The sequence below is a fragment of the Myotis lucifugus genome, unplaced genomic scaffold, assembly GCF_000147115.1.
Source record: "Myotis lucifugus unplaced genomic scaffold, Myoluc2.0 scaffold_294, whole genome shotgun sequence".
In the NCBI taxonomy this organism is placed as follows: domain Eukaryota; kingdom Metazoa; phylum Chordata; class Mammalia; order Chiroptera; family Vespertilionidae; genus Myotis; species Myotis lucifugus.
Genome location: NW_005871342.1, coordinates 845153 through 871555, shown reverse-complemented (window position 1 = coordinate 871555; position 26403 = coordinate 845153). Strand labels below are relative to the sequence as shown.

The following is a 26403-nucleotide window of genomic DNA, read 5'->3' as shown; positions in this document are numbered from 1 at the left end:
AGGCATTTGCAGCCCCGGCTGCTGGAGCCCTTGCAGCTCTGGCTGCCTCATGGTCCCGGCTGCTTCTCAACCTGCAGCCCTCTTCTCCACCTGCACCCGCCTTGGCCTGGCGCTGCCTGCGTCCGCCACCCCCCCACCCCCCAGTTCCCTGGTTCCGCGGAGCCCCCTGATTGATCACCTTGCAGAGGGTGGCCTGGGCCTTTGTCTTTGGGATGATAGCAGAGCCCCCCCTCCCTATCAATAGCACCCCGGTCAGTGGCCTCGGCTTCCCTCTGTGGGGTGATCCATTGCGGAGGCCCTCCCCCCACCATCGATTGCCTCGCAGAGGGTGGCCTGGGCCTCCCTCTGCAGGGTGATCACGGAGCCCCCCGATTAATCGCCCTGCTGACCGGTGGCCTGGGCCTCTCTCTGTGGGACGATTGTGGGGCGATGGCGGGCCCCCCGACCAATTGCATTGCACCCGCCTTGGCTGGCCTGGCGCCAGTGCGTGTCATACAGTGGTTGTCTGGACAGTCATTCTGCTGTTTGGCCATTAGGTCGATTTGCATATTATACTTTTATTATTATAGATTCCAGAAATTGAACTTTTCAGAGTCAAGTTTAGATGGAATCTCAGAATAGCTGTGTATTTGATACCATAATTTATCTCTTTGTGTCTTATTTTTCCATCTTAAAAATTAAGATAATGATAAAACCTCTCTCAAAGAGTATTAGGGAAGAATTTAATGAGATAGTTGATAGAAGACATTTAGAACATTATATATCTGCTAGTAAATTCTCTTTGAGTGTTAAATATTATTATTTCACTGTTTTTTTTCTGATGATTGACTTTTGCAAAATATAATTGCATGAGCAGAATTTATGTGTATGAATTACTTTATTTTGTATCTATATATTTTATTATGTAAGATCTGAAATAGTGAAACTTGTTTAAAGTTAGTAGAATTGTGTATCTATTTGATAATAGAATTGTGTATCTATTTGATAATTCTATTTTTAAAGTATTTCTAATGTATACCAATTCTTCCCTCGCAACTTAATTCATTTTGTGTGTTGTTGTTTGTAAATACTATTTACTATATTGTTATTATTTCTATTTTCTTATGCAGGACTAAAAGATCTCAGATTGCTATAACTGAAGGTATATTTGAACTTCCAAATCTTACAATTCAAGCTACAAGAGCACAGACACTTTTGCTGCAAGCAGTATATCAAAGTTGGTCTCATATTGGAAGTGTCAGCTCTTCAGTAGTGAATGAAGCTTTGATGAATGAAGTTTTCCAAACTATAGGTAAGAGCACAGTCTTCTTGACAAGTATATGGAAAATTCTTATTAGTTGTGACTAATATTTTATCTTTCAAATCTATATTTATAACTTGCTCAACTTAAATTGTGTAGTGTATTTAGCCATTTAGTTGTGTTCCCTGCCACCAATTTCTGGATATCTATATTATAAAAGGCCAGTGGCTGTAACGTGGTAACACTGTAACTACCAAACGACCAGTCCCCAGGAGGTGCATGGAGCACCTCTTGGTCCCTCCACCCAGCCCACGAGCTGCTTGCTGCTCACGTGGCGTGGTAGGACTCGAGGCTCATGCGGTGTGGTGGCTCGCGGCGGCGAGGTACTCGCACACTGCGGGTCTGGAGTCCTGCTGGCGCGGCGGGTCTGGGTCCCATGCGATTTTGCGCTCTGGGTCTCTAGTATTTTATAATTGCAAGAGATTATTTTTTACCTACTCCTTGTACAATTGATGCTTTGGCCTTACATAGATAACTTTTGAGGGGATCAATGTGTATGTTTGAAATAATAAATAAATCAAGCACAAATACAATATGTTTGATTATGCTGGTAGAATGGATTAAAATACTAGTACTTGATCATAATACTTTAAGAGTTGGTAAGCAAATTATCCTTTTTGTGTGCAACATGATGTTTTGAAATGCATCGTGGAATAGTTACTATAGTCAAACTAATTAATATCTATGTCTCCTCACATAGTTACAAATCTTTTCCTGTGGTGAGAGTACCTGAAATGTACTCTTAGCAAAACCAGTATATAATACATTATTGCTGATTGTAGTTATCATGCTGTACATTAGATTTGTAGAACTCATTCATCTTACATAACTTTGTAACCTTTGACCAACATCTCTCATTTATCCCTACCACCTTGGCTCTGGTAACCATTGTTCCATGTAGTTGACATTTTTAGATTCCACATATACTAGTAAAAGAGATCACATAGCATTAATTTTGATTGCGGAAACGACACAAATGTCTATAACCGATGAATGTACAATGGAATATTCAGACATAAAAAGGAATGCAGTACTGATACATGCTACAATGTGGAGAACCTTGAAAACAGCATGCTAAGAAGTAGAAGCCAGATGTAAAAAGTCACATTTTATGATTTCATTTATATGAAATGCTTAGAGCAGGCAAATCTGCAGGGACATATAGTAGATTAATGGTCCAGAGTGTGAGGAGAAGGAGGAATGGAAGTGATTGCTAATGGATATGAGTTTCTTTGCGGGTAGTGAAAATGTACTGAAATTAGATTGTGGTGGTGTTTTTATGATTGTGAATATGCTCAATTCCACTTAATTGTATGCTTTAAAAAGGATACATTTTATGTTATATAAATTTTGTTTCATTCAAAAAAAGTTTTTGAATTGATGAATATTTAAGAAGACTAGATATGTGTTATAGTCTGAATGTTTGTTTCCACCATAATTCATCTTTTGAAAATTCTAAGGCCTAGTGTAATGGTATTAGAAAGTGGGGTCTTTGAGAGGTGATTCGATGATGGAGGGTAGAGTCCTCATGAATGAAATTAAAAGAGGCCAGAGAGAGCTTCCTTGCGCCTTATACTATGTAAAGACACAGAGAGAAGTCAGCAGTCTGCAACCTGGAAGAAGTTCTCACCAGAACCTGACCATGTTGGCACCCAGCCTCCATCCAGAACAGTGAGAAATAAATTTCTATTGTTTATAGGCTACCCCAGATTGTGATATTTTGTTATAGCAGTCCAAATGGACCAAGACATTGTGGTATTGCTTTTCATATGGCCATTATTTAATGTGGAGTTACTTTTTGGATAAAATCTTTTCTTTTAGATCTTTTTCCACGAGGCCTACTACAGTGAGGCCTTTATTGCTGATACTATTTAGCACTGTGAATTTATCTAATTTAATTTTTTGCTCGTCAAATTTCTGTTTCCTGTAATGTTCTCTCCAGGGTTTTTTTGGTTTATTGTCTCACAATAATAATCTACCTTTTTTTATTTTAAAATTATTTTGTGTCTGCAGGCCTAGCTCCACAATTTATATCAATAAGCAGGTGGTGATTTTAATTAATTTTATAATTTTCCTTTTTTTAAACCCAACTAATCCCCTATTTCCTTTTCTAAATTTATCAAGTGGACTGTGCTATTAAAAAACATTTTATTTAAAATTTCTTATTCTGAAACTATTTGCCTTAACAGAATGCAGTCACAGGTATTAAAAACAATCAAACAAGTAACTATAAAATATGTGATTCATAACCTGATGGTCTATCATTGAGAAACCTAAAATGTGTAGAACTGATTTATTGCAGATTAGGGGAATTGAGGAAAGTGGAATGCTGTTAGGATGTTTTCACCTCTGCCGAGGAAGTTTATTTTTATCAAAGCAGCTGTAAAATTTATAATAGATGAATTAAAAGGATCAGCTAAAATAATTTTAATAAGCCATATTTCTAAATGCCCAGTTATCTTATGTTTTTCTTTTGCTAGCCAAAGTCTTATTTTGTTCATTTTATTCTTGATGTTGTGTTTGTAGTATTGTCTCCAAAATTTCTACCTTATTAAGATCCAGGAAATATATATTTAAGGTGTAAGGTTTAGCATTTTATTATCTTGCATCTATGGGCTATTAATAGACAATAGTCAGCACTGTTAAACTTTGTTTAATATGTTTGGTTTAAGCATGTGATCCTTTGCTTTACATTATAACTAGTTCTCATTTACTACATTAATTAAGTGATTATGTAGGCTGTGTACATTCTTGAGTCTTTCAGACTTAGATTCTGATAATGTGTGGAAGAAGAACCATTGTTCTTCTGTTGTAAGTTGACTATAAGCCAAGTACTAGTACTTCTCTTCAATGTTCCTGCCTCAACTTCTATAATAATTTGTGTCTCTAGCCTACCTTCCTACATCTTGCTCTCTTATTACTGATCATTACTAACCCACAACATCCAGTGTTTTTTCCTATTCTTCACTCTAGTGGCTTTTCTCTCTGTCCTATTTTGATAATACTCTCCTACATTATTCTTTGTCCTTTGATAACAAGTGCTTTACCACGAGTTAAAATCAGTCTTTTCCTTTGGATTTAACACTATACTTGTCTTCTTGATCATCAAAAAATTGCATTTTTCCACATTCATGTCTTTGCCTAGCCTCCCCCTCTCCGCCTTTTCCCTCTCAAACCAGAAATGTCTTACCTTGGTTTCTCTCCATCTTCTCATTCTTTTTGTCCTCTCTGGAAACAGCTTATTGAGCTATAATTCACATACCATACATTCACCCTTTCAGGTATATAGTATTAAGCATATAGTGTATTCAGAGTTCTGTGTCCATCACCACAGTCTTATTTTAGAGTCTTGTCATTACCCTAAAAAGTCCCACATTCTTTAGCCATCACTCCTGAGCCATTTATGCCCCAGCCCTAGGCAACACTAATCTTTTTTTGTCACTATGGATTTGCCTATTCTGGACACTCAAATACAGTCTTTGTGACTAAATTCTTTCACTTAGTGTACTGTTTTAGAAGTTTGTCCATTGTAGCTTGTATCCATACTTCATTTCTCTTTTTGTCAAGTAATATTCCATTGTGTGTATATACCACATTTTGTTCATCCACTCATCAGATGGTGGACATTTGGATTATTTGTACTTTTGACAGTTATGAATATTGTTGCTACCAACATTCATCTACAAGTTTTTGTGTGGACAGATACTCATGTTCGTATTTCTCATGGATGTATATCTGGGTGTAGAATTGTGGGGCCATATGGTAACTCTGTATTTAACTTTTTGAAAAATTGCCAGACTGTTTATACCATTGTATATTCCCACCTGTGCTGTATGAGAGTTCCACTTTTCCCACATCCTCACCATACTTTTATTACCTTTCTTTTGGTTGTAGCCATCTGGGTATGAAGGAAGTAGTGTCTCATTGTGGTTTGGATTTGTATTTCCCTCATGGCTAATGAGGTTGAGGATCTTTTCCTATGCTTACTGACTATATATTTTTGTGTGGAGAAATGTCTACTAAGGTCTTTGTTTACTTGGCCTATGTATCCTTTTGTTTTAAGTTGCACAGTTGTTTATATTCGAATACAAGTCTCTTATCAGATATATGGTTTATAAACATTTTCTGCAGTCCTGTGGCTTGTCTTTTCACTTTCCTGATGATCACCTTCTGTCTAAATTTTCTCTCATTTGTACCCTCAAGTACATCTTTACATTGGACCTTGTTATCATTTAGAATTGGTTTGTTTCTTTTTTGTTGTTGATCCTACTTCTTGGTCTTTATCATTATATTCTTTCAAACTTTTTTTTTTTATCACAGAATCCTACCTATACTTATTACTCAGCTTGATTCTCCTGGCCAACAGTTCTAGTGATGGTAACCGTCTAGATCCATGCCTATTCTTCAACATGTTCTGTTTGCAGTAAGAAATTTTTGTATGTGCTGCATCTACCACCACCAAAACAACACTATTATCTGAACTGAATTTTTAATAGTTTTTGGCATTTTCAGAAAAATTCACTTATAATTGAATTTCTATTTCCCATTTTATTAATTGCAGACTGGGGTTTGAAATAAACTTTGTTGGTTACTACTAAGGGCTTGGAAAGAATCAAATAGGATCAAATAGAATGCATATAATGTAGTAAGAGATACTTCTATTATGTTTATTATATTTATAAACAGGAAAGATGTACTTTATAGTACATGCAATTATTGCTCTAATTTTTTTTTTTTGGTGTGTGTGAGAACAGGCATTAAAATTTTTTGTGACTCCTTCTTAAAATTCGGGTTTTAGAAAGAGGATAGGAGTGAGAAATGCCTGAATAACAAAAAGGAGAAAAACTCGTATCTTTTCAATGAAAGAACTACAATAATTTAATAATAACAATTAATTATATGCTTTTCAGATTTTAAAATTCCTTAGTAAGAAAATGTAGTACAGACATATCTCATTTTATTGCTTTTCACTTTAGTGCGATTCAGAGATACTATTTTTTCACTTATTGAAAGTTTGTGGCAACCCTGTGTCCAGAAAATCTTGTTGGTGCCATTTTTCTAACAGCATTTGCTCACTTCTTATCTCTGTGTCTCGTTTTGATAATTCTTGCAATATTTCAAACTTGTTCATTATTACTATAATTGTTATGATGATGTATGATCAGTGATCTTTGATGTTACTATTTTAATTCTTTTGGGGCACCATGAACCACACCTGTATAAAGAGGGCGAACTTAATAAGTGTTGTGTGTGTTCTGACTGCTGGATTGACTGGCCGTTCTCCTGTCTCTCTCCCTCTCCTTCCTGTTCCCTGAGACATGACAATATTGAATTTAGGCCAATTAATAACCCTACAGTGGCCTCTAAGTGTCCAAGTGAAAGGAAGAGTTGCATGCCTCTCATTTTAAATAAAAACCTTGATATTATTAAGCTTAGGGAGGAAGGCATGTAGAAAGCCCAGATAGGTGAAAAGCTAGGCCTCTTGCTCCAAGTAGCCAAGCTTTGAATGCAAAGGAAAAGTTCTTGAAGAACATTAAAAGTGCTACTCCACTGAACACATGAATGATAAGAAAGTAAAGCAGCTTATTGCTGATATGGAGAAAGTTTTATTGGTCTGCACAGATAAAGCCAGTGCAACATTCCCTTAGCTAAAACTGAGTCCAGAGCAAGGCCCGCTCTGCTCTTCAATTTTATGAAGGTTGAAAGAGATAAGGAAGCTGCAGAAGAAAAATTTGAAGCTAGCAGAAGTTGATTCATGAGGTTTAAAAATGGAAAGGGGCCATCTCCATAAAATATAAAAGTGCCAAGTAAAGCAACAAGTGCTGATGTAAAGCTGCAGCAAGTTATCCAGAAGATCTAGCTAAGATAAATAATGAAGATGGCTACACTAAACAACAGATTTTCAATGTAGATGAAATAGTCTTTTATTGGAAGAAGATGCCATCTAGGACTTTGAAAGTTAGAGAGGAGAAGTCAATGCCTGGCCTCAAAGAATAGGTAGACTTTCTTGCTGGGACTAACTATAGCTGATGACTTAAGTTGAAGCTAGTGCTCATTTAGCATTCTGAAAATTCAGGGCCCTTAAGAATTACACTAAATCTACTCTGCCTGTGCTCTCTAATTGGAACAACAAAGCCTGGATGATAGCACATCTGTTTACAACATGGTTTACTGAATATTTTAAGCCTATTGTTGAGATCTCAGAAAAAAGATTCCTTTCAAAATATTACTGCTCATTGATAATGCATTTGGTCACCCAAGAGCTCTGATGGAGATGTACAAGAATAATGTTGTGTTCATGCCTGCTAACATAACATCCATTTTTCAAGCTACAGATAAAGGAATAATTTCAACTTTCAATTCTTATTTAACAAATACACTTTGTAAGGCTATAGCTGCTGTCGATAGTGATTCCTCTGATGGATCTGGGCAAAGTAAATTGAAAACGTACTGGAAAGGATTTACTATTCTAAGTGCCATTAAGAACATTCATGGTTCATGGGAAGACAACAAAATAACATCATTAACAGAGTGTGGATGAAGTTGATTCCAACCCTCATGGATGACTTTCAGGGGTTAAAGACTTCAGTGGAGGAAGTAACTGCAGATGTAGAAATAGCAAGAGAACTAGAATTATAATGTGACTGAATTGCTGCAATCTCATGATCAAACTTTAACAGATGAGGAATTGCGTCTTAATAATGCACAAAGAAAGTGTTTTCTTGAGGAATCTACTCCTACTAAAGTTGCTGTGAAGATTCTTGAAAGGACAACAAAGAATTTTGAATATTATATAAACTTAGTTGATAAACCAGTAGCAGGTTTTGAGAAGATTCACTTAAATTTTGAAAGAATTACTGTGGGTAAAATGCTATCAAACATCAAGCATCACATGCTACAGAGAAGTCGTTCGTGAAAGAAATAATCAATCTATTGGGCAGACTTTATTGTCGTCTTATTTTAAGAAATTGCCACAGTCACTTCAACCTTTAGCAACCATTACCCTGATCAGTTAGCAGGCATTGACATTAAGGTAAGATCTTCCACCAGCAAAAAGAGTATGATTCGCTGCAGGTTTAGATGATGTGTTAGCATTGTTTAGCAATGTAGTATTTTTAAATTAAGATCTGTTTATTTTTTAAGACATAATGCTATTGCACAATTAAAAGACTATAATATAGTAAGAACATAATAACTTTTATGTGCCCTGGGAAACCAAAAAATTTATGTGATTTGCTTTATTGCTATATTTGCTTTATTGTGGTAGTCTGGAACCTAACTTGCAATATCTCTGAGGTATGCTTGTATTGCTTTTTATACCATTTAAGAAGAAATGGCAAGAGGAACAGCACAGGATCATGGGCAGTATACATGTACATGTAAAGTGTTAGACATTTCTGGAGCATTTTAAATGTGAAAAATGTTTATTTTGAAATCTTGATATGTAAGAAAATTTGGTTATTGATTCCATGGTTATAATAACACAGCACTCTTAGCGAAGGGTAACCAAATTAGGTTGTGGAATAATATAAATAATTTTATTAACTCAAAGGAAATAAATTAATTTGATAGTTAAGTTTTATATGTGTCCCATTTATTCTGCATTCTTACATAAAGAACCAAACTACAGAAAAATTTTTTATTCTTTGATTACAGGTACAAAATTTTTTACTATTTTATTAACTTGATTATTAAAAAACTACTTATTTAACATTATTTTTTCCTTTTAATAACTGAACAGGTCTGTATAAATAGAATCAAGTAACATTAGGTTGTTGCATTTTATTGAGTCATAAAAAAGAATTTGCAAAAACTTTGTGCCTCAGTCTTCTCATCATACATGTTGGATTAGTAATGGTGCTTCAGATATATGATATCAAATATAATTTCGAACATCAAAACTAAAACATGCCTTTAGGAAGAAAATATGTTTTCTTTAACAAATCCTATATCGTTATACATCAAAAAAACAAGAGATAATTTCTATTGAATCACTTTTTTGTGAATATGTTTATGTAAGAGGCTTTAAGTAAATATTTATCTGAATATTGAGTTATTCTTTAAAGCTCCAGTGATTCATTTTTCTTCATCAGTTCTTACAAAAATCAGGATAAAATTAGAAGATATTAAAATAAATGATAAAAAAGTTCTATGCTAATTTAGCGGTTTAATTTTTTGCATTGAATTTTATTAACCTGCATGCTACATATAGATGTTTGGGTAGTGAATGTCTTATTCTCACTGTCAGGTAATAAGAATATTTTCAATTTTCAGTTATTGAAATTTAGGAGAGGCCAGAAATTGAGTAAGAAATTAGAAATTATGTAATAAAAGAATAGCAAATACAGGAAACTTAATTAAATAAAGAATAAAGTAGAAGTTTGAACTGAATATGTATTATTAGTTGGGATTATTGAATTACATATTTTTGCTGTTCATGTTTTTGATGGCACTAAAATTATAGAAATTCTAATCCTTATTTATTTTTCCAGAAGATAAAATACAAAGTCACAGATGATTTTTGTTTTCTCAGGAAAACAATGACTTGCTACCACTTTTTCCTTACTCAGGTAGTTCATTGTTTTGTTGATAGCCTAGTTCCATTAATCTGATGTTTGCAGGGAAAGTACTAACACACTTCAAAATCTGTGCTAAAGGTGATCATATGGACATTTGAATCCCTCATTTAAGTGATGTCTTAATGCTAAAATAAAAATCGACTTTCCAGAAAGTAACTGTAAAAGTATTTTTATGCAAGATTTCATGTGGGATACCTTAATGGTTGAATAATAAATTTTACCTCATAAAAATGAAATTCAATAATACAGTAGCTTTCTCAGCTCAGTAGCATCTGGTCTATTCTCATGAGAGCCAATATTTTCCAACTCATTAGGATCATGTCGTTCTGTATGTCGTCAACATTGACTTAGCCAAGCTACCTTTACTTACATAACCGCCAAACTATTAAATAGGTCTCTTGTGGAGTGAAGTCAAATATTCCTCTTACTTTACTTCTGCCTTAGAAGAGGGGAAGAAAATGTACATACTGTAACATTTAAACATCTGGTCTAAACCACATCAGTGTAACTCTGAGCAAAGTTACGGATTCAGTATTCTTCCCAGGTGTGCATATAAAAAAGGTTTTGGAGTTGTTGACTAGTTCTTTAACCCTGTAGGAAAAAGACTGAGGCATAGTGATACACTTTTTCTGTTTCCCCTTTTCAGTTTTATCCCATCTGAAAAACATCTCCAATAAGTTCTAAAATATACCTCCAAGTGGTTCTAGAATATATATATTTGAGCTGTTAAAAAATTTTCTTTCCAGATAGAGGCATTGACTATAAATTTATCCTTGTCTAAAAATAAAGAGTTGAGTTAGATTTGCATTAAGACCTACCAGTAAAATTATATCCTTGTTATTTAAATTATAGTAAAATGATATTACTTTTAGGAATCTTGTGACCTTTAAAGTGCCACTATATAAATTTTGCATGATATGAATGTTTATTGAATTTAAAGATTCCTTTTTATTTCGTGTAGAGTTATTGAGATTATATACAGTATATGTGACAATTACTAAGAAATAACCACATACATAATTATTTTTCTATGAGTATAGTTTAGAGAATTAAGAATGTGCTTAATGCTTTTTGAATATGAACACAGTCATGAATAATAAATCAGATGGACTAGTTCTATGTGTAAGTGAATAAAGAGAAGAGGGCAGATGAATGTTCCGCCAGAAACTTGTTTCCTTTATTGAACCTCACTTGTACACATGTATTTTGGGAGTCAGCATTCTTTATCCTATGAGTAATTTTCCAAAACAGAGTACTTTATTTTATACCAGAAATTTTCTGCTCCTCACTTCTAATGCTTCCATCACATAATTCTTTTTATTGTCCCCTGTGTTCTGAAACTTACACCCCATTGAGCATGTTCTCTTGGGGTACACTTCTGTAGCACTACACATTATTGTTAATGTATTTCTGTCTTGGCCACCATTTGATTTAACTGAGCATATCTCAAGTTGAGATTGTACTGTTTCTGTGTACATACATTATATGCTTACATTTTAGTGCCGTCATGTTAGACATAGAGTATTTCTGAAACTGCTTGGAAATTGAATGTCTGGTAGTGGAAAATAAACTTACATGTTACAAGGGCTTAAAAAACAAAATTTAATGCGTAACTATCTTTCCTATAGGGATAACATTTTTTTTTTTTTTTAGTGGGAAAATATGTGGGAACTGTCTTGGGTGACCAAGTAACTAAGGGGCAGGGGTGATTCTTGGTTATAGGAGCTTATCAGCCAGACACCTTCATTTCCCACAAGTCCATAAATTCTTACCCTTACTCTCATTTTGTTATCTTGATTATAAAATGGGAAAGCCATTGCTACAGAGCGAATTACATGACCACCTTTAGTTAGCAGATACAAAAAGGACTAACTTTGCCATATAAAAGGTAATTTTAGAGATATCCTCCTATAATGTGTAAAAGTTCAGATTGTATGAAAGGTATAGGACCTCTCTGTTAATATGCTAGTGTAGCAGATTTTTCATTTATGTTTTATTGAGATATAATTGACATGCAGCACTGTATAAGTTTAAGGTATACAGTATAATGACTTACATACATTGAAAAATGATTACCACAATAAGTTTAGTTAATATCCATTGCTTCCAATTGATACAAAAAAAGAAAATCTACCCTTGTGATGAGAACTTTTAGGATTTACTCTCTTGGGCAAATATACCATACAGAAATGTTAACTTTCACCATCACGTTGTACATTATATTCCCAATACTATTTATCATGTAATTGGAATTTTATACCTTTTGACCATCATCTAATTCCCCTAATCCTCATAACCTGCCTCTGGTAACCACAAATCAATGCAGCTGGCCTTGAGGTCAGCCATTCGGTTGTCGGTCTGGTTTTTTTGCTTTTCTGGGCCTGGAGCTGAAATACAACTGAGGCTTAGATGTTATTTCTAGGGAGGAAGATCAGGAAGTCCAAACCACCTGACAAGTGATATGCTAGGGGAGGAAAGGTCACCCTGGGGGCAGAGTCTCACCCTGCAATTGTGCCTTGCTAGCTACCTGTGGCTTTTCTATCTGGTGACCTTCTCTGCTCTGCTCATGTCTGTCTATCTGCCTATCATAGTCATGTTCATTGCAGCAGCATTTGTTTATTTCTTACTTTGTTACTTGTGTTTTAGGTGTCATATCCAAAAAACCATTGCCAAGACCCAATGTCAAGGATCTTCCCTCTCAACTCCCATGTTTTCTTTTAGGAGTTTTATGGTTTCAGGTCTTTCATTTAAACCTTTAATCCATTTTGAGTTAATTTTGCTGAATGGTGTAAGATAGGAGTCTAGTTTCATTCTTTTATATGTGATTATCTGATTTTCCCAGCATCATTTATTGAAGAGAATATCTTTTTCCATTGAGTATCTTTGGTCCTTTTGTTAAATATTAGTTGACTATATATGCATGGGTGTTATTTCTTGGCTTTTGATTCTGTTCCATTGTGTGTCAATTAAAAATTTTTTTTATTGATTTCAGAGAGGAAGGGAGAGGGGGAGAGAGATAGAAACATCAATGATGGGAGAGACTCATTGATTGGCCACGTCCTGTATGCCCTACACTGGGGATCAAGCCCGAAACCCGGGCATATGCCCTGACTGGGAATTGAACTGTGACCTCCTGGACCATAGATCACTGCTCAACCACTGAGCCATGCCAGCTGGGCTGTGTCAGTTTTTAATTGATTGCTTTAGCTTTATAATATAGCTTGAAATCAGGAAGTGTGTGGCCTCCTGCTTTGTTCTTTTTTTTTTTCAGAATTGCTTTGCCTATGCCAGTGTGTGTGTGTGTGTGTGTGTGTGTGTGTGTGTGTGTATTTGGTTACATAGACTTTAGGATTTTTTTCCTACGTTTGTAAAAGAAAAACCATTGAGATCTTCATAGAGAATACATTGAGCCCCCAGCCTGGTCTGCGCCCTCGGGGGGATGTCCCACTTGCTGTTTGTGGGAGGTGACAGGTGGGGCACTCACTGGCCTGGCCCTGCCCCTGATTGCTGCAGCTGCTGGTCACCTCCCTCTGGGTGGGGGGGAGGGGGAGGCAGATGCTCCTGTGTTGAGCGTCTGCCCCCTGGTGGTCAGTGTGTGTCATAGCACAAGTCTTTCTGCCATTCGTTCTGCTGTTCGGTCGATTTGCATATTAGGGTTTTATTATATAGGACGATATTGTATTGGTTTGGGTTCTTTTGTAAATGGGATTTTCTTCATTATTCTTTCAGATAATTTCTCATTAGTACATGGAAATGCTACTGATTCTTTAATGTTAATTTTGTTTCCTACAACTTTACTGAATTCATTGATTAAATATAAAAGGTTTTGTTGGAGTCTTTAGGATTTTCTTTATATGAAATGTCATCTGTAAATAGAAACAATTTGAGGTCTTTCTGATTCTGATGCCTTTAAAATTTTTTCCCCCCTTTTAAATTAAAATTATTGGCATTGACATTGGTTCTGATATCTTTTGTCTCTTTTTCTTGTCTGATTGCTCCAGCTAGGCCTACAGTATTATGTTGAAAAGAAGTGGTGAGAGTGGGCACCTTTTCTTCTTCCTGATCTTAGAGAAAAAGCTTTTCACCATTGTGTTTGATGTTAGCTGTGGGCTTGTCATATATGGCCTTTATTATGTTGAGGTATGTTCCTTCTATACCTAATTTGTTAAAAATGTTTACATGAATGGATGTTGAGTTTTGTAAAATGCTTTTTTCTGTGTTTATTGAGATGATCATATGATTTTTTTCATTCTATTAATATGAAGTACCACATTTATTGATTTGCATCTTTTGAATCACTCTTTTATCCGTGGGATAAATCCCACTTGTTCATGGTGAATGATCCTTTTAATGTGCTTCTGAATTTGGTTTGCTAATATTTTATTGAGAATACTAGAGGCCCAGTGCACGAAATTCGTGCAAGGGTAAGGTCCCAAGGCCTGGCCAGAAATCAGGGCTAATCTCAGGGGCAACTGGCGAGGTGATCAGGGGGCCCCCACTAGCACCCACCTTGGCTGGCCTGGGGCCTGCGGGCTGGGGGCAGCTCCCGTGTTGAGCGTCTGCCCCCTCGTGGTCAGTTCGTGTCATAGGGACCAGTCATTCCACCGTTCAGTCAATTTGCATATTAGGCTTTTATTATATAGGATTTGCATCTGTATTCATCTGGTCTGTAATTTCCTTTTTTGTAGTGTCCTTATCTGGCTTTAGTATGAGGTTTATGCTGGCCTTGGAAAATGAGTTTGGGAGTCTTCCCTCCTCTGATTTTTTTTTGGAAGAGTTTGATTACCCTGCTTTGAGCCCTGGGGCCTGACTAGTCAGAACTTGCTTTTCACTGATGGACAGACCAACAAACAAATGAATGGATGAATGGATAGTGGTAGATGCACAATGATATACACACACATGCACACAAACTGCTGTGAGCATGACAGCCTGCAGCAGGAGCATATGTGTGTCAATAGGGACACAATCTTTACATTTTAAAGTTTGGAAATAGTCAAGAGAAAATGCCATGGAAGCAATGACAATAAAGACAGCCACCTCTGGATTCTGAATCTCAGCATGTGAGAAGGGTTGTGCTTCAAGGGTCCGATGAGTTATTTGTTAGGGCCTTGGTTCAATAAAGCACTGAACAGGTTGAGTCATCAGCATTGTGTTCTGTGGGGCCTCTTGACAAGACCCTGACAGACGCTGATGGTGGGATTGGGACCAGAGCCAGTCAGCAGTTTGGGGTTGAAAGGATTTTGGGGAGGTGGCCTCATGTTCCCTCCTTCCTTTTCCCTGGAAACACTTGATCTTTTGGACGGTGCTCCTGTCAAGGTTGGATTTAGCTTCCCCCTTTTCCTCATCTGGCTCCTCAGGCACTTCTGAGCTCAGCATTTCTAAACTCTGTACCAAGAAGACAAGAGTGACCCCATAACTCCTGTCATGAATTACCAGGGGCTCCCTGTTGCCTTTAGGATAAACTAAGAGTCCTGGCAGGATCCTAAACTTTAGGATGTGAGTCTCACAGCTTCATTTCTCCCTCATTTCTTACCTCTGGCTGAATCAAATCGCTCTTACCAAGTTCATCACATTTTCTTGCATTTGCCAGAAAGAAAAAAATCTCTGATTGATTACCTCCTTCCTATTTGAATGTAATATTAATATTTAGTATTAGTATTTCCTATGCAAATACTTCTCTCATTCACACCAGCAGATTATTTTCTCCTTTGTGGTATTGTGATTAATATATCAGCTCTCTTCAACAGATATTTAGAACCTAGTAATGGCTAGATTTGGACCCAGTTTATAAAGAATTTTCAGTCTATGTGGGAAAAATAATATTTAATCTTTGATTATATACATCATTCTATATTGTAGTTACTGTTTTACTGGGGGTTTCTGACAAAATCTAGTGTGCATATTGTTTAGACTCACATCTTATGAAGTATCTTTCAGTTATTACTACTTAATCATGATAACTGGATTAAAATTTATTGCAAATATTCAATGAAAGTAAATATCATAGGCCATTAGTTTTAATAGTCAAATGCAATAACTAACTCCTGATTTTAATGTCAAAAGTAAATTGTTCTCTGACAAAATTTTTTATTAGTGAGTAATTAGAAACAGCTTTATTCACTAACTTACTAAAATTTAATTGAGCATGAGGAAAAACAGAAAATTTCATGTGATGTGAGGTTAATATTATATATAAATTGGAAAACAGAACTTATCAGTAAAATTACTGATTTCTTTCCTACCTGACTTGACCTGCTTTTTGGATGTTTTCTCATAAGTAGTAGTGACTCTTTAGTAATTTTTCACCTCTCAAGGGCCTGCTTGATATTCCACACCCACTTTACTCTTCCCTACAGCTAGAACACATGATCTCTCCCCGTTTTTATCAGCCCTGCCTCAGGGTCTGGGTCTGATCCTGTCATTAATCTGGGGATGATTTAAGAAATACACATCCAGGTGACTCAGGGACATTTGCTCCCTTTTGTAGTTAATCCTGCTTTGACCATGTGCCTTAGCTCTACTGATTGAAATTAGTTTTGAGTTGACCATGCTGTTACGTTGAACTCCCATTTCAGTTGCTGGATGTCTAATTGTGTTTTCTTTTCCAGATTGCTGTAGATTCTGGAGGCTTTTTGTTATTGTTAGCCCTGTGGATGTAGTATTTTCCACTGTTTCCAGAAATATGAAGGCATCTATCTGTTGACTACCCATCTTACTGTGTGTGTGTGTGTGTGTGTGTGTTTTAAGGTAATTATTGGTTATACTAGAAGCCCGGTGTACGAAAATTCGTGTCCTTGAGGGGTCCCTCAGCCTGGCCTGCACCCTCTTGCAGTCTGGGAGCCCTCAGGGGATATCCAACTGATGGCTTAGGCCCGCTCCCTGTCCCCCCCCCCCCCCCCCCCCGTTGCCCCACTGCTGCTGGTGGCCTCCCTCTGCGGGAGGTGACCCCAGTGGGCCTATCTGGGGACAGCGCTGGGCGGCCCTGCCCCGAATCGCCCTGCCACTGCCCATGGCCTCCCTCTGTGGGAGGCGACCAGGCGGGCGATCAAGGGATGGTGCTGGCCCTCCTGCACCCCATTGCCGTACCCTCCCTCTGCCCCCTCCCTCTGCCTGCTGGCACGTGCATTGGGTGGCCTGGCGCTGCCTGCTCGCCTCCCCGCCCCCTGCCGAATGGTCATTCAGCCGTTTGGTCGATTTGCATGTTTTGCTTTTATTATATAGGATTATATTTGTCTGCTAGGATACCTATTGCATTGTTTCTTGTTGGACAGGTATCTGATCTGACAACTGATCTCAGCTTTTGCATTTTCTCTCATTCCATAAATCAAGGGTTGGAAAATCTGGCTCACTGCTTGTTTTTGTAAATAAAATTTTATTGGAACATAACCACACTTGTTCCTTTAAATATTGTCTGTGGCTGCTTTTGTCCTACATTGACAGGGTTGAATAGTTATAAGAGAGAGTATATGGCCCACAAATGCAAAAAACACATACTTTCTGGCTGTTTACCAGAAAAGATTTTCTGACCTCTGGTATATAATAGCTCTTCCTTATTCAAGGTTTTGCTTTCCACAGTTCAGTTATCCACAGTCAGCTGTGGTTCGAAAGTACTGAAGGGGAAAATTCCAGAAATAAACAATTCGTAAGTTTTAAATTGCACACTGTTCTGACTAGTGATGAAATCTTGTGCCTTTGCACTCAGTCCTGCCCCAGACATGAATCATCCCTTTGTCCAGCATATTCATGCTGGGTTTGCCACTTGCCTTCTAGTCACTTAGTAGCTGTCTGGGTTATCAGATTGACTATCAAGGTAGTACTGTGCTGCTACCCTTATTTCACTTAATAGTGGACCTAAACTACAAGAGTAGTGATGCTGGCACTTCAGAGTTGCCAAAGATAAGCTATAAAGTGCTTTCTTAAATGAAAAGTTGAATACAATACAATAAGATATTTTTGAGAGAAAGACCACATTCACACAACTTATATTACAGTATATTCTTATAGTTGCTTTCCCTCGGCCTAGCCTGTGGCTCTCCAGCATCCCCCATGGGGTCCTGGATTGCGAGAGGGTGCAGGCCAGGCCAAGGGACCACATCAGGGCACTATCGGGGCCTGGGAGGGACCATGAGAGGGCTTCAGGGCGTGTCCGGTCTGTGTCGCCCAGTCCTATAGGCTGGACCTCAGCAGCAAGCTAACCTACTGGTCAGAGTGTCTGCCCCCTGGTGGTCAGTGTGTGCGTCATAGCGACTGGTTGAACGAGTGGTCGGACACTTAGCACATTAGGCTTTTATTATATAGGATTAGTTATTGTTGTTAATCTCTTACTGTGCCTAATTTATCAGTTAAACTTTATCTTACATATGTATGTATATATAGAAAACAGCATAGTATATAAAAGGTTTGGTATCCTTCATCTTAGGATGTATATATCCCATGGAGAAGTGGGGACTACTGTACTTTATAGCTTTGTACTTTTCATTTGGTACCTATTTAAAACATTGTACTTTTTGATATATTTTATGAAAAAATTAGAATATTTATTCCTGTAATTTTCATTCAATCTGATACTGAGGAACAGGGGTTTTGAACTCTAGATAATCTTCATTTTAATTTTAATTTTTAAATAATTTTGTTAAAGAAAAGTGCCTCATCCTGGATGTGAGGGCGATCTGGCTGAGACATCTGTCACCCCATTGATCGCCAGGGTTGATTCGACTGAGCTGGCTGGCTAGGCAGGTGTCCCCCTCCTCCCTCATTGATCCATCTAAGCACTCAACTTTTCCCCATGAGGAGAAAACTGGTCTTAGGTCAAGGGTATACGAGTAGCTGCACTCCCCTGCTAGAACCTCCAAACAAGCTCTCAAGAAAAGGGCCTCATTCAAATATATAGGATAAGTTGATTATGGTAATGGTTACTTTTTACCTGTTTAATCAGGTATATATAGTAAAGCAATCACCAAGTATTATTAAATTTCTTTTAAAGTACTGTAATAGTACATTCATTTCTTGCCACCTTTACTTCTGTCATTCCAGTGCAACTCCATTTTCCCCCCTTTCTAATCCATTGTCTAGAGTGAACTTTGAAAAATTTTATTTTGGAGAATGTCTAAAGATGGTAAGTGTTTATATGTCTGCTTTTTTTGGTGACTATTCAGAATGTAAGTAGTTTACAAATTCTACCAATTCTTAAGATCACTCCTTTGTTTTCATCCTCTGACACCATCTGTAGTTTAGTGGTTGGGAGCTAGGAGATCTGTCTTTGCTAGTGAATAAGCAAAGTCAATCATTTAAAGGATATAATTAAATCATGGGAGATAATTGTTAATAAGAAAATATGGTGATTTAAGTTATTTTGAAAAATTGTTAAAATAGAGTTGCTATATAGGTTCTTGGTTTGGGGTCCCCAAGACCTCTACATTTGGAGATTCTGTAGAAGAACTTAGTGGACTCAGCATATAGTTGTACTCCTGGCTAAGAGAAAATACGGTTAGTTTTTTTCTAGTGGAAGAAGACGAAATGTAGGAATTGGGAAGTTAGAAATCAGGTCCCCAGAGAATTAGCGTGATCTAAAGTGACAAGAATTCTGGATTCATTTATGACTCTGGCACCAATTCCTTTTGAGGCCTTTTTTTTTTTCCTTATCACTGTTATCAACCCTTCTTTGTATTCCTTAAGCAAATTAATCTCAGGGTTTTTTTTGCAAGCTTAAGTTGGATTTGTGTCTTGCCATTATGCGCCCTAACAAATACATATCATTCATTGCATTGTGCAAAGTATAATTACTGATGGTTTGGCATCTTTAGTCTTCATAAGAGATTGGCATTTCACCTTGATTCATTTCTGTTTATTTATATTGATGCCATGGAGGAAGGAATGCAAAATATAATGCACATTGCACTGGATATTATTTCTAAATTGGTTATGTTGTTATTCATATAAAGTGAATATCCAAGACTAGGAAGAAGTATAAAGGTTAAAATGTGCTTTAGATTAAAAGTAATAAAATTAGAAAGCAAAGATTTGATTAGAACAAAAAAGAAAAGTTATGGGTCATACTGGACACCTAGGGAATATGAATGTGTAGCTTGAACATGAGTCAGTAAGTACATTAGTGAAAAATTAACATGATTTTGGATAGATTCCAAATCAAAAGAGTTACCAGGAAGAACTAGGGCATTCTTCTTAATTTTATTCTTTACTAGTCAGAATTTTGAGCAATATTGCTTATCACACATTAGATAATATTTTTAAAAATACTGAACAGGTTTTAGTAAGCTATCTGAAGAGCAAGGACAATGAAGAAAAATTTAAAAGAAGATGAATGAAAGTTTTTTAAAAACCAGAAACAGGCTTTATGACTGTTCCCCAGAGAATATGTCTTTGAAGCTTATTCTGTTACGCTGAAACAAAACTTATACAGTTCACCCTGAACAACAGAGGTTTGAACTGCATGGGTCCATTTATATGTGGAATATTTTCAACAAATAAATAGTTGGCCTCCCATATCCCCAGTATGGGGATAAAAGAAAACAGTATTTTTAATCTGCGGTTGGAAATTTGTGGATTTTGGTATCTGCAGGGGTTTTGGAATCAAATCTCCCACGGATACTGAGGGACTACTGTAGTTAACTTTTTTGGAGTTAACTATAGTAATAATCCCCCACATTGCTCAAGGGTCAACTGTATATCCAAATGAATGTTGTTCTAAGTAATTCTTTGGCCAGTACTTTTTAATCCTTAGACACTGTCATATTCACAGATTTTAAAAACTTCTTTAAAATTGTTTTTGTAGCCAATTTAGCAGACACCTGAGGAAATCAGTACTTTACCATTAAATATAATTTATTTTCTTTTAAAGATTATCAAGGAGAGAAACAAAAGATAATTTTGAATATGTATCCAGAACATGCCTTCTGTTTGAATATAGAGACATATTGAAATCCTGTGTCACTTACTTTACCCACTATTCTTCACTCTGAGTGGTAATTTTTTCTCTCAAATATTCAGACTTACCCCTCAAAAGATCAAGATTTGTCATCAGTGGGACAATTCAGAAGAATGAGTTATAGACCATAAATGCAGTTGAAAATGAGGAGTAGCAAAAATGTTTTGTGAATTAAACATTGAAATAGTTAGCTTATTACTACATTGAAGGGCAATTGTTGACTCTCTGCTAATTCACTATCGCATATTCAATACTTTATGGTTTAAATTCTCCCTTATCCTCATTGCCATTTACTAGTTGTGGGAACTTCGACATGTTGCTTAGATTCATAAAGTTTAAGTTTCTTCATTGTAAAATATGGATAATAAGCCGTAACCGGTTTGGCTCAGTGGATGGAGTGTCGGCCTGCGGACTGACGGGTCCCAGGTTCGATTCCGGTCGGGGGCATGTGCCTTGGTTGTGGGCACATCACCAGTGGGAGGTGTGCAGAAGGCGGCTGATCAATGTTTCTCTCTCATTGATGTTTCTGGCTCTCTATCTCTCTCCCTTCCTCTCTGTAAAAAATCAATAAAATATATTTAAAAAAATATGGATAATAATACATTTCCATGGGTTTGCTGTGATAAATTGAATTCATCACAGTGCTTGACTTGATAATTGGTGGCTACTGTTATTAATTATATTGACAGCAATAATAAAATGTCAGATTATTTCATGCTTTTATGAAAGGTAACAGAATTTTCTAATTCTATAAAGGAAATAAATGAGCTAAAATTAGAAGGAATTTAGTTTGATGGAAAGAAATATCAGTGGGATTATTAAATCCCTAAAACTAGAGAATGGAATAGGATGACACTTATTCATTGAATGGCATTGTATTATTTATCTGTTTTCTAATGCCAGTTACCTGCAGAGAGCATTGTATGTTTTTCTTGTGATACCTAGCAATGTATTTATCACAGGATGCTTTATTATTTAAATGCCTCCATTTCTTTTGAATGGATCTTTAATATTTTTTCTTGAGCACATAGTTTTTAATATATACTACAGAAGATGGCACTTATATAATTATTGTGTTCATTATTTTTAAGATTTTTTTCTTTAACCCTCATTCAAGAATATGGCTATTGATTTTAAGAGAAGAAGAGAGAGGAGGGTGAGAGAGAAGCACATCGATGAGAGAGAGAAATATCCATTGGTTGCTTCATGTACAGGTCCCAACAGGGGATTGAACCTGTAAACTAGGAATTGAACCTGCAACCTTTCTGGTGTACGGGACGATGATGCTCCAGCCAACCTAGCACACTGGCCAGGGCGTAAGTGTTCATTATTGATGCAATATCACTGTTGGAATTGGAGATGATTTTAAGTAGCATGTTGGGAACTTTTGTTTTTAATTATAAAAGTTATTTATTTTACTGTGTATTAGGAAAAAACACATCCCAGGGGGTATCCTCATAATTTCAGATATTATTGCTTACGATAATAGTGGAATAAAAGTTTGCTCAGGAAATAAATTTATCATAAAGTAAAAAAAAGTGAGTAAATTTAAAGAAAAACATTAACATTAGTGTAGACTAATTACTTAGTACTATATGTCAGGTACTAAGTTTTTGATATATATTGAGTCAGGCATCCTCACAACAGTGTTGAAAGGAAGGTACCATTATTACCCTGATTGTACACATGAGAAACTGAAGCACAGGGAATAACTATCTTGCACTTGGTTGTAGATGTAGTAAGTGGCAGAGCTGTAATATCAATCCATGTGCTCTGAGAGTAACCAAGCTCTTAGCCACTGCTCCTTCTTTATTAAAGTAAATAATAACAAATGATACAAGGACATGGTAGCAATAATAATGTTGGTACACAAATACATGAAGTTTGTGGAAACTGCTATAGATAATAAAATATTTCTAATCTGTAATGATTAGAAATTACATGTAATGTACATAATTGGAATTAAATAGAGATGCATTAAAATATCTATCAAGATTATCTAAGCATAATGAAATAGTATCATTTTATCATGTCTTTAATATAATGAAATAATGCTTCATTTAACAAATCACCATTTAGTGAGGTATAGTGACAGGTTCCTTCCCCCCTCACTTCCTTCTGCACCAGTTTCTGTGAAAAGGAAATGTTCATAGTTTATAACTAGAGAAAGTTGGTTTTTTAGGTCATTCACAACTGTACTTCAAACTGTTTGATATTTTAGTTTCAGGATTTAATTTTCTAACAAAAGTTATGTGACATCAGCAGCTAGGTGCAATGAAAGCTCTCTCAGGACCACTCTTAATAGAAAGGAAGACTTTGGGTCTCTGAGGGTGTGTGGGCTTGAATGTGATTTTTATTTGATATATGAGCTGTGACATAACTATTGCATGACTGAGATGTACTTGTAAGTGCTGTACTATGCAGATGGTGTGTGTGTGTGTGTGTGTGTGTGTGTGTGTTTCTGAAACAAAGCCAGAAACAAAATCTTGAATGTGTTCATTTAGTGGGGAAAAATACTTCATAGAAACATATGGAAACATTTCTAAGGTTTTTTTCATTAAATGAGCCCTTTACTTTCTAAGCATTTTTATGATTGTTCAAGTTAATATGTCATTTGCCTCATATTTTCCAAGTTTAGTGAGACATGGAAATCTTATAGAACTCGGACATTTTGAAATAGCTACTTCATTTTTAGGAATACACATTTTAGAAATAGATTAGATGATTATTAAAAAGCTAGGATTGAATCACAGATATATTTTTCATTAAATTATTAATCATAAGGCTTTCCATCTCTAATTATTTTAACATTATGATGGGATTTAGTGAGATTTATAGAGCAGTTATTCTCTTTTTAATGTTGCATAGGACATCATAAAGGAAATCATAGAAGAAAAAATACTACAAATATAAATGATTGTTTTTAATTTTCCATGTTCCCTTCTAACTCGTGTCCTTATACATAGTTTTACATGACCTGATTTATTATGTATGTACCATTTTATGTTACGCTTTTCTTTTATAACATTACATAAACATTTTTTTTCTTTTTGGTGTCATATATTTTTGTCTTTTCTGTGTGAAAAGCATGCAAAGAGCATTTCCTCAGATTCAAAGTCCCTCTCAGCTTCTCATTTTCTCTTCCTCTTTTCCTTCATAGAGAAACAATAGAATGATATACATGTTGCCTTTCCACTTAGCTTTGATGCTGAATCCAGTATATATTTTGTAGCGTTTATCTTCTTTGACTACGTATTTGACACCCGTAGAACTCTGTTCTTGATTTGTGGGCTCTTCTCTGTTTTTTATCCTTTGCCTTGAAGGAGGACTTGGAGTAATTTCTTCCTCCTATGTGGCTTTAGCGCCCACTGACAACTACTTCATTTAATTTTGTAGCCTAGAACTTTTTTCTGAAACTGATACATTTATTTGGATGTGCTAAGGTATCAAAAATTCACTATCTTCAAAATGAAACTTGACTCTTTTCTCAAATAATACCTAACAGTACCACCATTCTCCTAAGAGTCATCATATTCTGTCAGTTCGTCCTCTTAAATCTTCCTGACCTCTGGCCACTGCTTTGTGTTACCTTTCCTCTCTCTTTTTTTAAAAAAATCCTCACCCAAGGGTATGTTTATTGATTTTAGAGAGAGAGGAAGGGAGATAGGTAGGTAGGTAGGTAGGTAGGAAGGTAGATAGATAGATAGATAGATAGGGACATCAATGTGAGAAACATGGATTTGTTGCCTCCCATATGCGCCCTAATCGGGGATGGAACCCTCACCCTACTGGTGCAGCAGTCACCATCCGGTGGTCTGTGAGGTCCGAAAGGTTGGCGACCGCTGCTTGGTGTACAGGATGACATTCCAACCAACTAAACCCCCACCAGGGCCTCCTAGTCCTCTCTTGTTCTCCAGTTCTTTCTCCCCATAACAGTCTTGGTGACCTTTATAAAATGGAATTCTGATTATGTTCTTTAGTGGTTTCCCATTTGTCTACAAGGTAAAATTAGAACTTCTTCACATGTCAGACAAGGTTATTTCATGATCACAGACTTATCTCTGCAAAGTTTCTTTGAGCTTCTTCCTTTAGTTATGTTGAACTACTGAGGGCCCCAAAACACGTACTCTCATACTTCCTTTCTGTCGCACCTAGTATTGCATCTGCCTGGAACACCTTTCCTACCCTCATGACCGTTTCCTCCTCTTGTCTGTTTCATGACTTCTTTTCCATTGAGACTTAACTGAAGCTTCATATCCTTCACTTTGAGTTAGGTGTACTTGTTTTATATTTCCAGAGTATGCTGTCAGACATACAGTATAGGCCTCAAAAATGTTTTTAAATTGAATTAATGAATATTTCACTGAGTTAATTTTTGGGAATTCATTAACACTTGGAATTTAGGTGATTGCTAGTTATTAGATAAAGCATTTTGCATCTTCTTGCACATAAATATTTTTAAAAATTATTTTCCTGCCAAAATATTCCAAGAAATATTGACTTAAAGGTAGAGACACTTTTTATGAGCCTTGGAGTCATCCTTTGGCAATAATTTTTAGTATCAGTCTTGCCCAAAATTTATGTCACAGGATAGGTATAGTGACTTTCAGAAATCAAGACTGTTGGTACTGGTAACATTTTCTGTGTTTAAATACATTTTTTATCCTTACAAAAAACTGACCTCAGTTTATGATTAATTTTTGCATTTAATAAACGCATGTGGGTGCCATTGTATGCCACTCTTTGTAAGAACACAAACATAGTAAGAGTCTTTTCTTGGTTAATTGCAAAATAGGTTTTCTGAGAGACTTGAGTAGTAATATGTGTAATATAATTTATACACGTTTATTCTACTACTTGGTGCTGCCTGTTAAATATGAAGACAAATCAGTGTTTAACCTGTTCATGTAATAAGTTTAACAAATTTTATTTGAGAGTGGCTTCATTACTTGAAAAGCTGCCTTTTTCCATATTAGCTTTGCATTTTTGCTCATTTCCCTTATATTAGAGGAAGGTTGTTTCAGTTAGGATCAGATTTTAATAAGTAATAAAATTGAAGTGTTTTTTTGTTGGAAAATATAACTAATGGGTTGCTAAACGAAGTTGTTTTATTTTTTTAACAAGTTGAACAATTAGTATTTATAATATAGTTTATCTATTTCTTTCTTTAAACAATTGTTCAAGTATGCTTCATATTTTCATATTGAAATATAAGCAGATGGTTATAATCTTTCTTTGTACACGATATCCACACAAGAACTCTTTGTGCTGTTGGCGGTACTGTTGCACAGTTTCTTACTACGTATGTAAATATATTACCTCAACCTTTAATCAGCCTACCATTGCCACTGATGACCCAATGCTTAAGTTGTAACACTATGCTGCTGACCCAGACTCTGGGGGCTTATTTTATTTTATTTTTTGATGCATTGCTGTAGGCAGTTTTAAGGGTGTGGAACCAAGCCATTTTCTCCCTTGGACTCATTTCCACTTTTATTTCCTATGGGAATCTCAGCCTTCCTTTAAAATATTAAGATTTTAAAATTGTTCACCTATTATTTGATTACTAAGTGGAG

At 36.1% G+C, this 26403-nt stretch overlaps 1 protein-coding gene across 1 annotated transcript in view; it reads left to right on the top strand.

Annotated features, from left to right (window-relative positions):
* Window positions 1-26403, top strand: part of VPS13B (vacuolar protein sorting 13 homolog B) — a 583949-nt gene that overhangs the window by 74507 nt on the left and 483039 nt on the right. The window contains exon 17 of the mRNA XM_023763624.1: window positions 1110-1291. Coding sequence (XP_023619392.1) covers window positions 1110-1291 — 182 coding nt within the window. The remainder of the gene's footprint in view (window positions 1-1109; window positions 1292-26403) is intronic.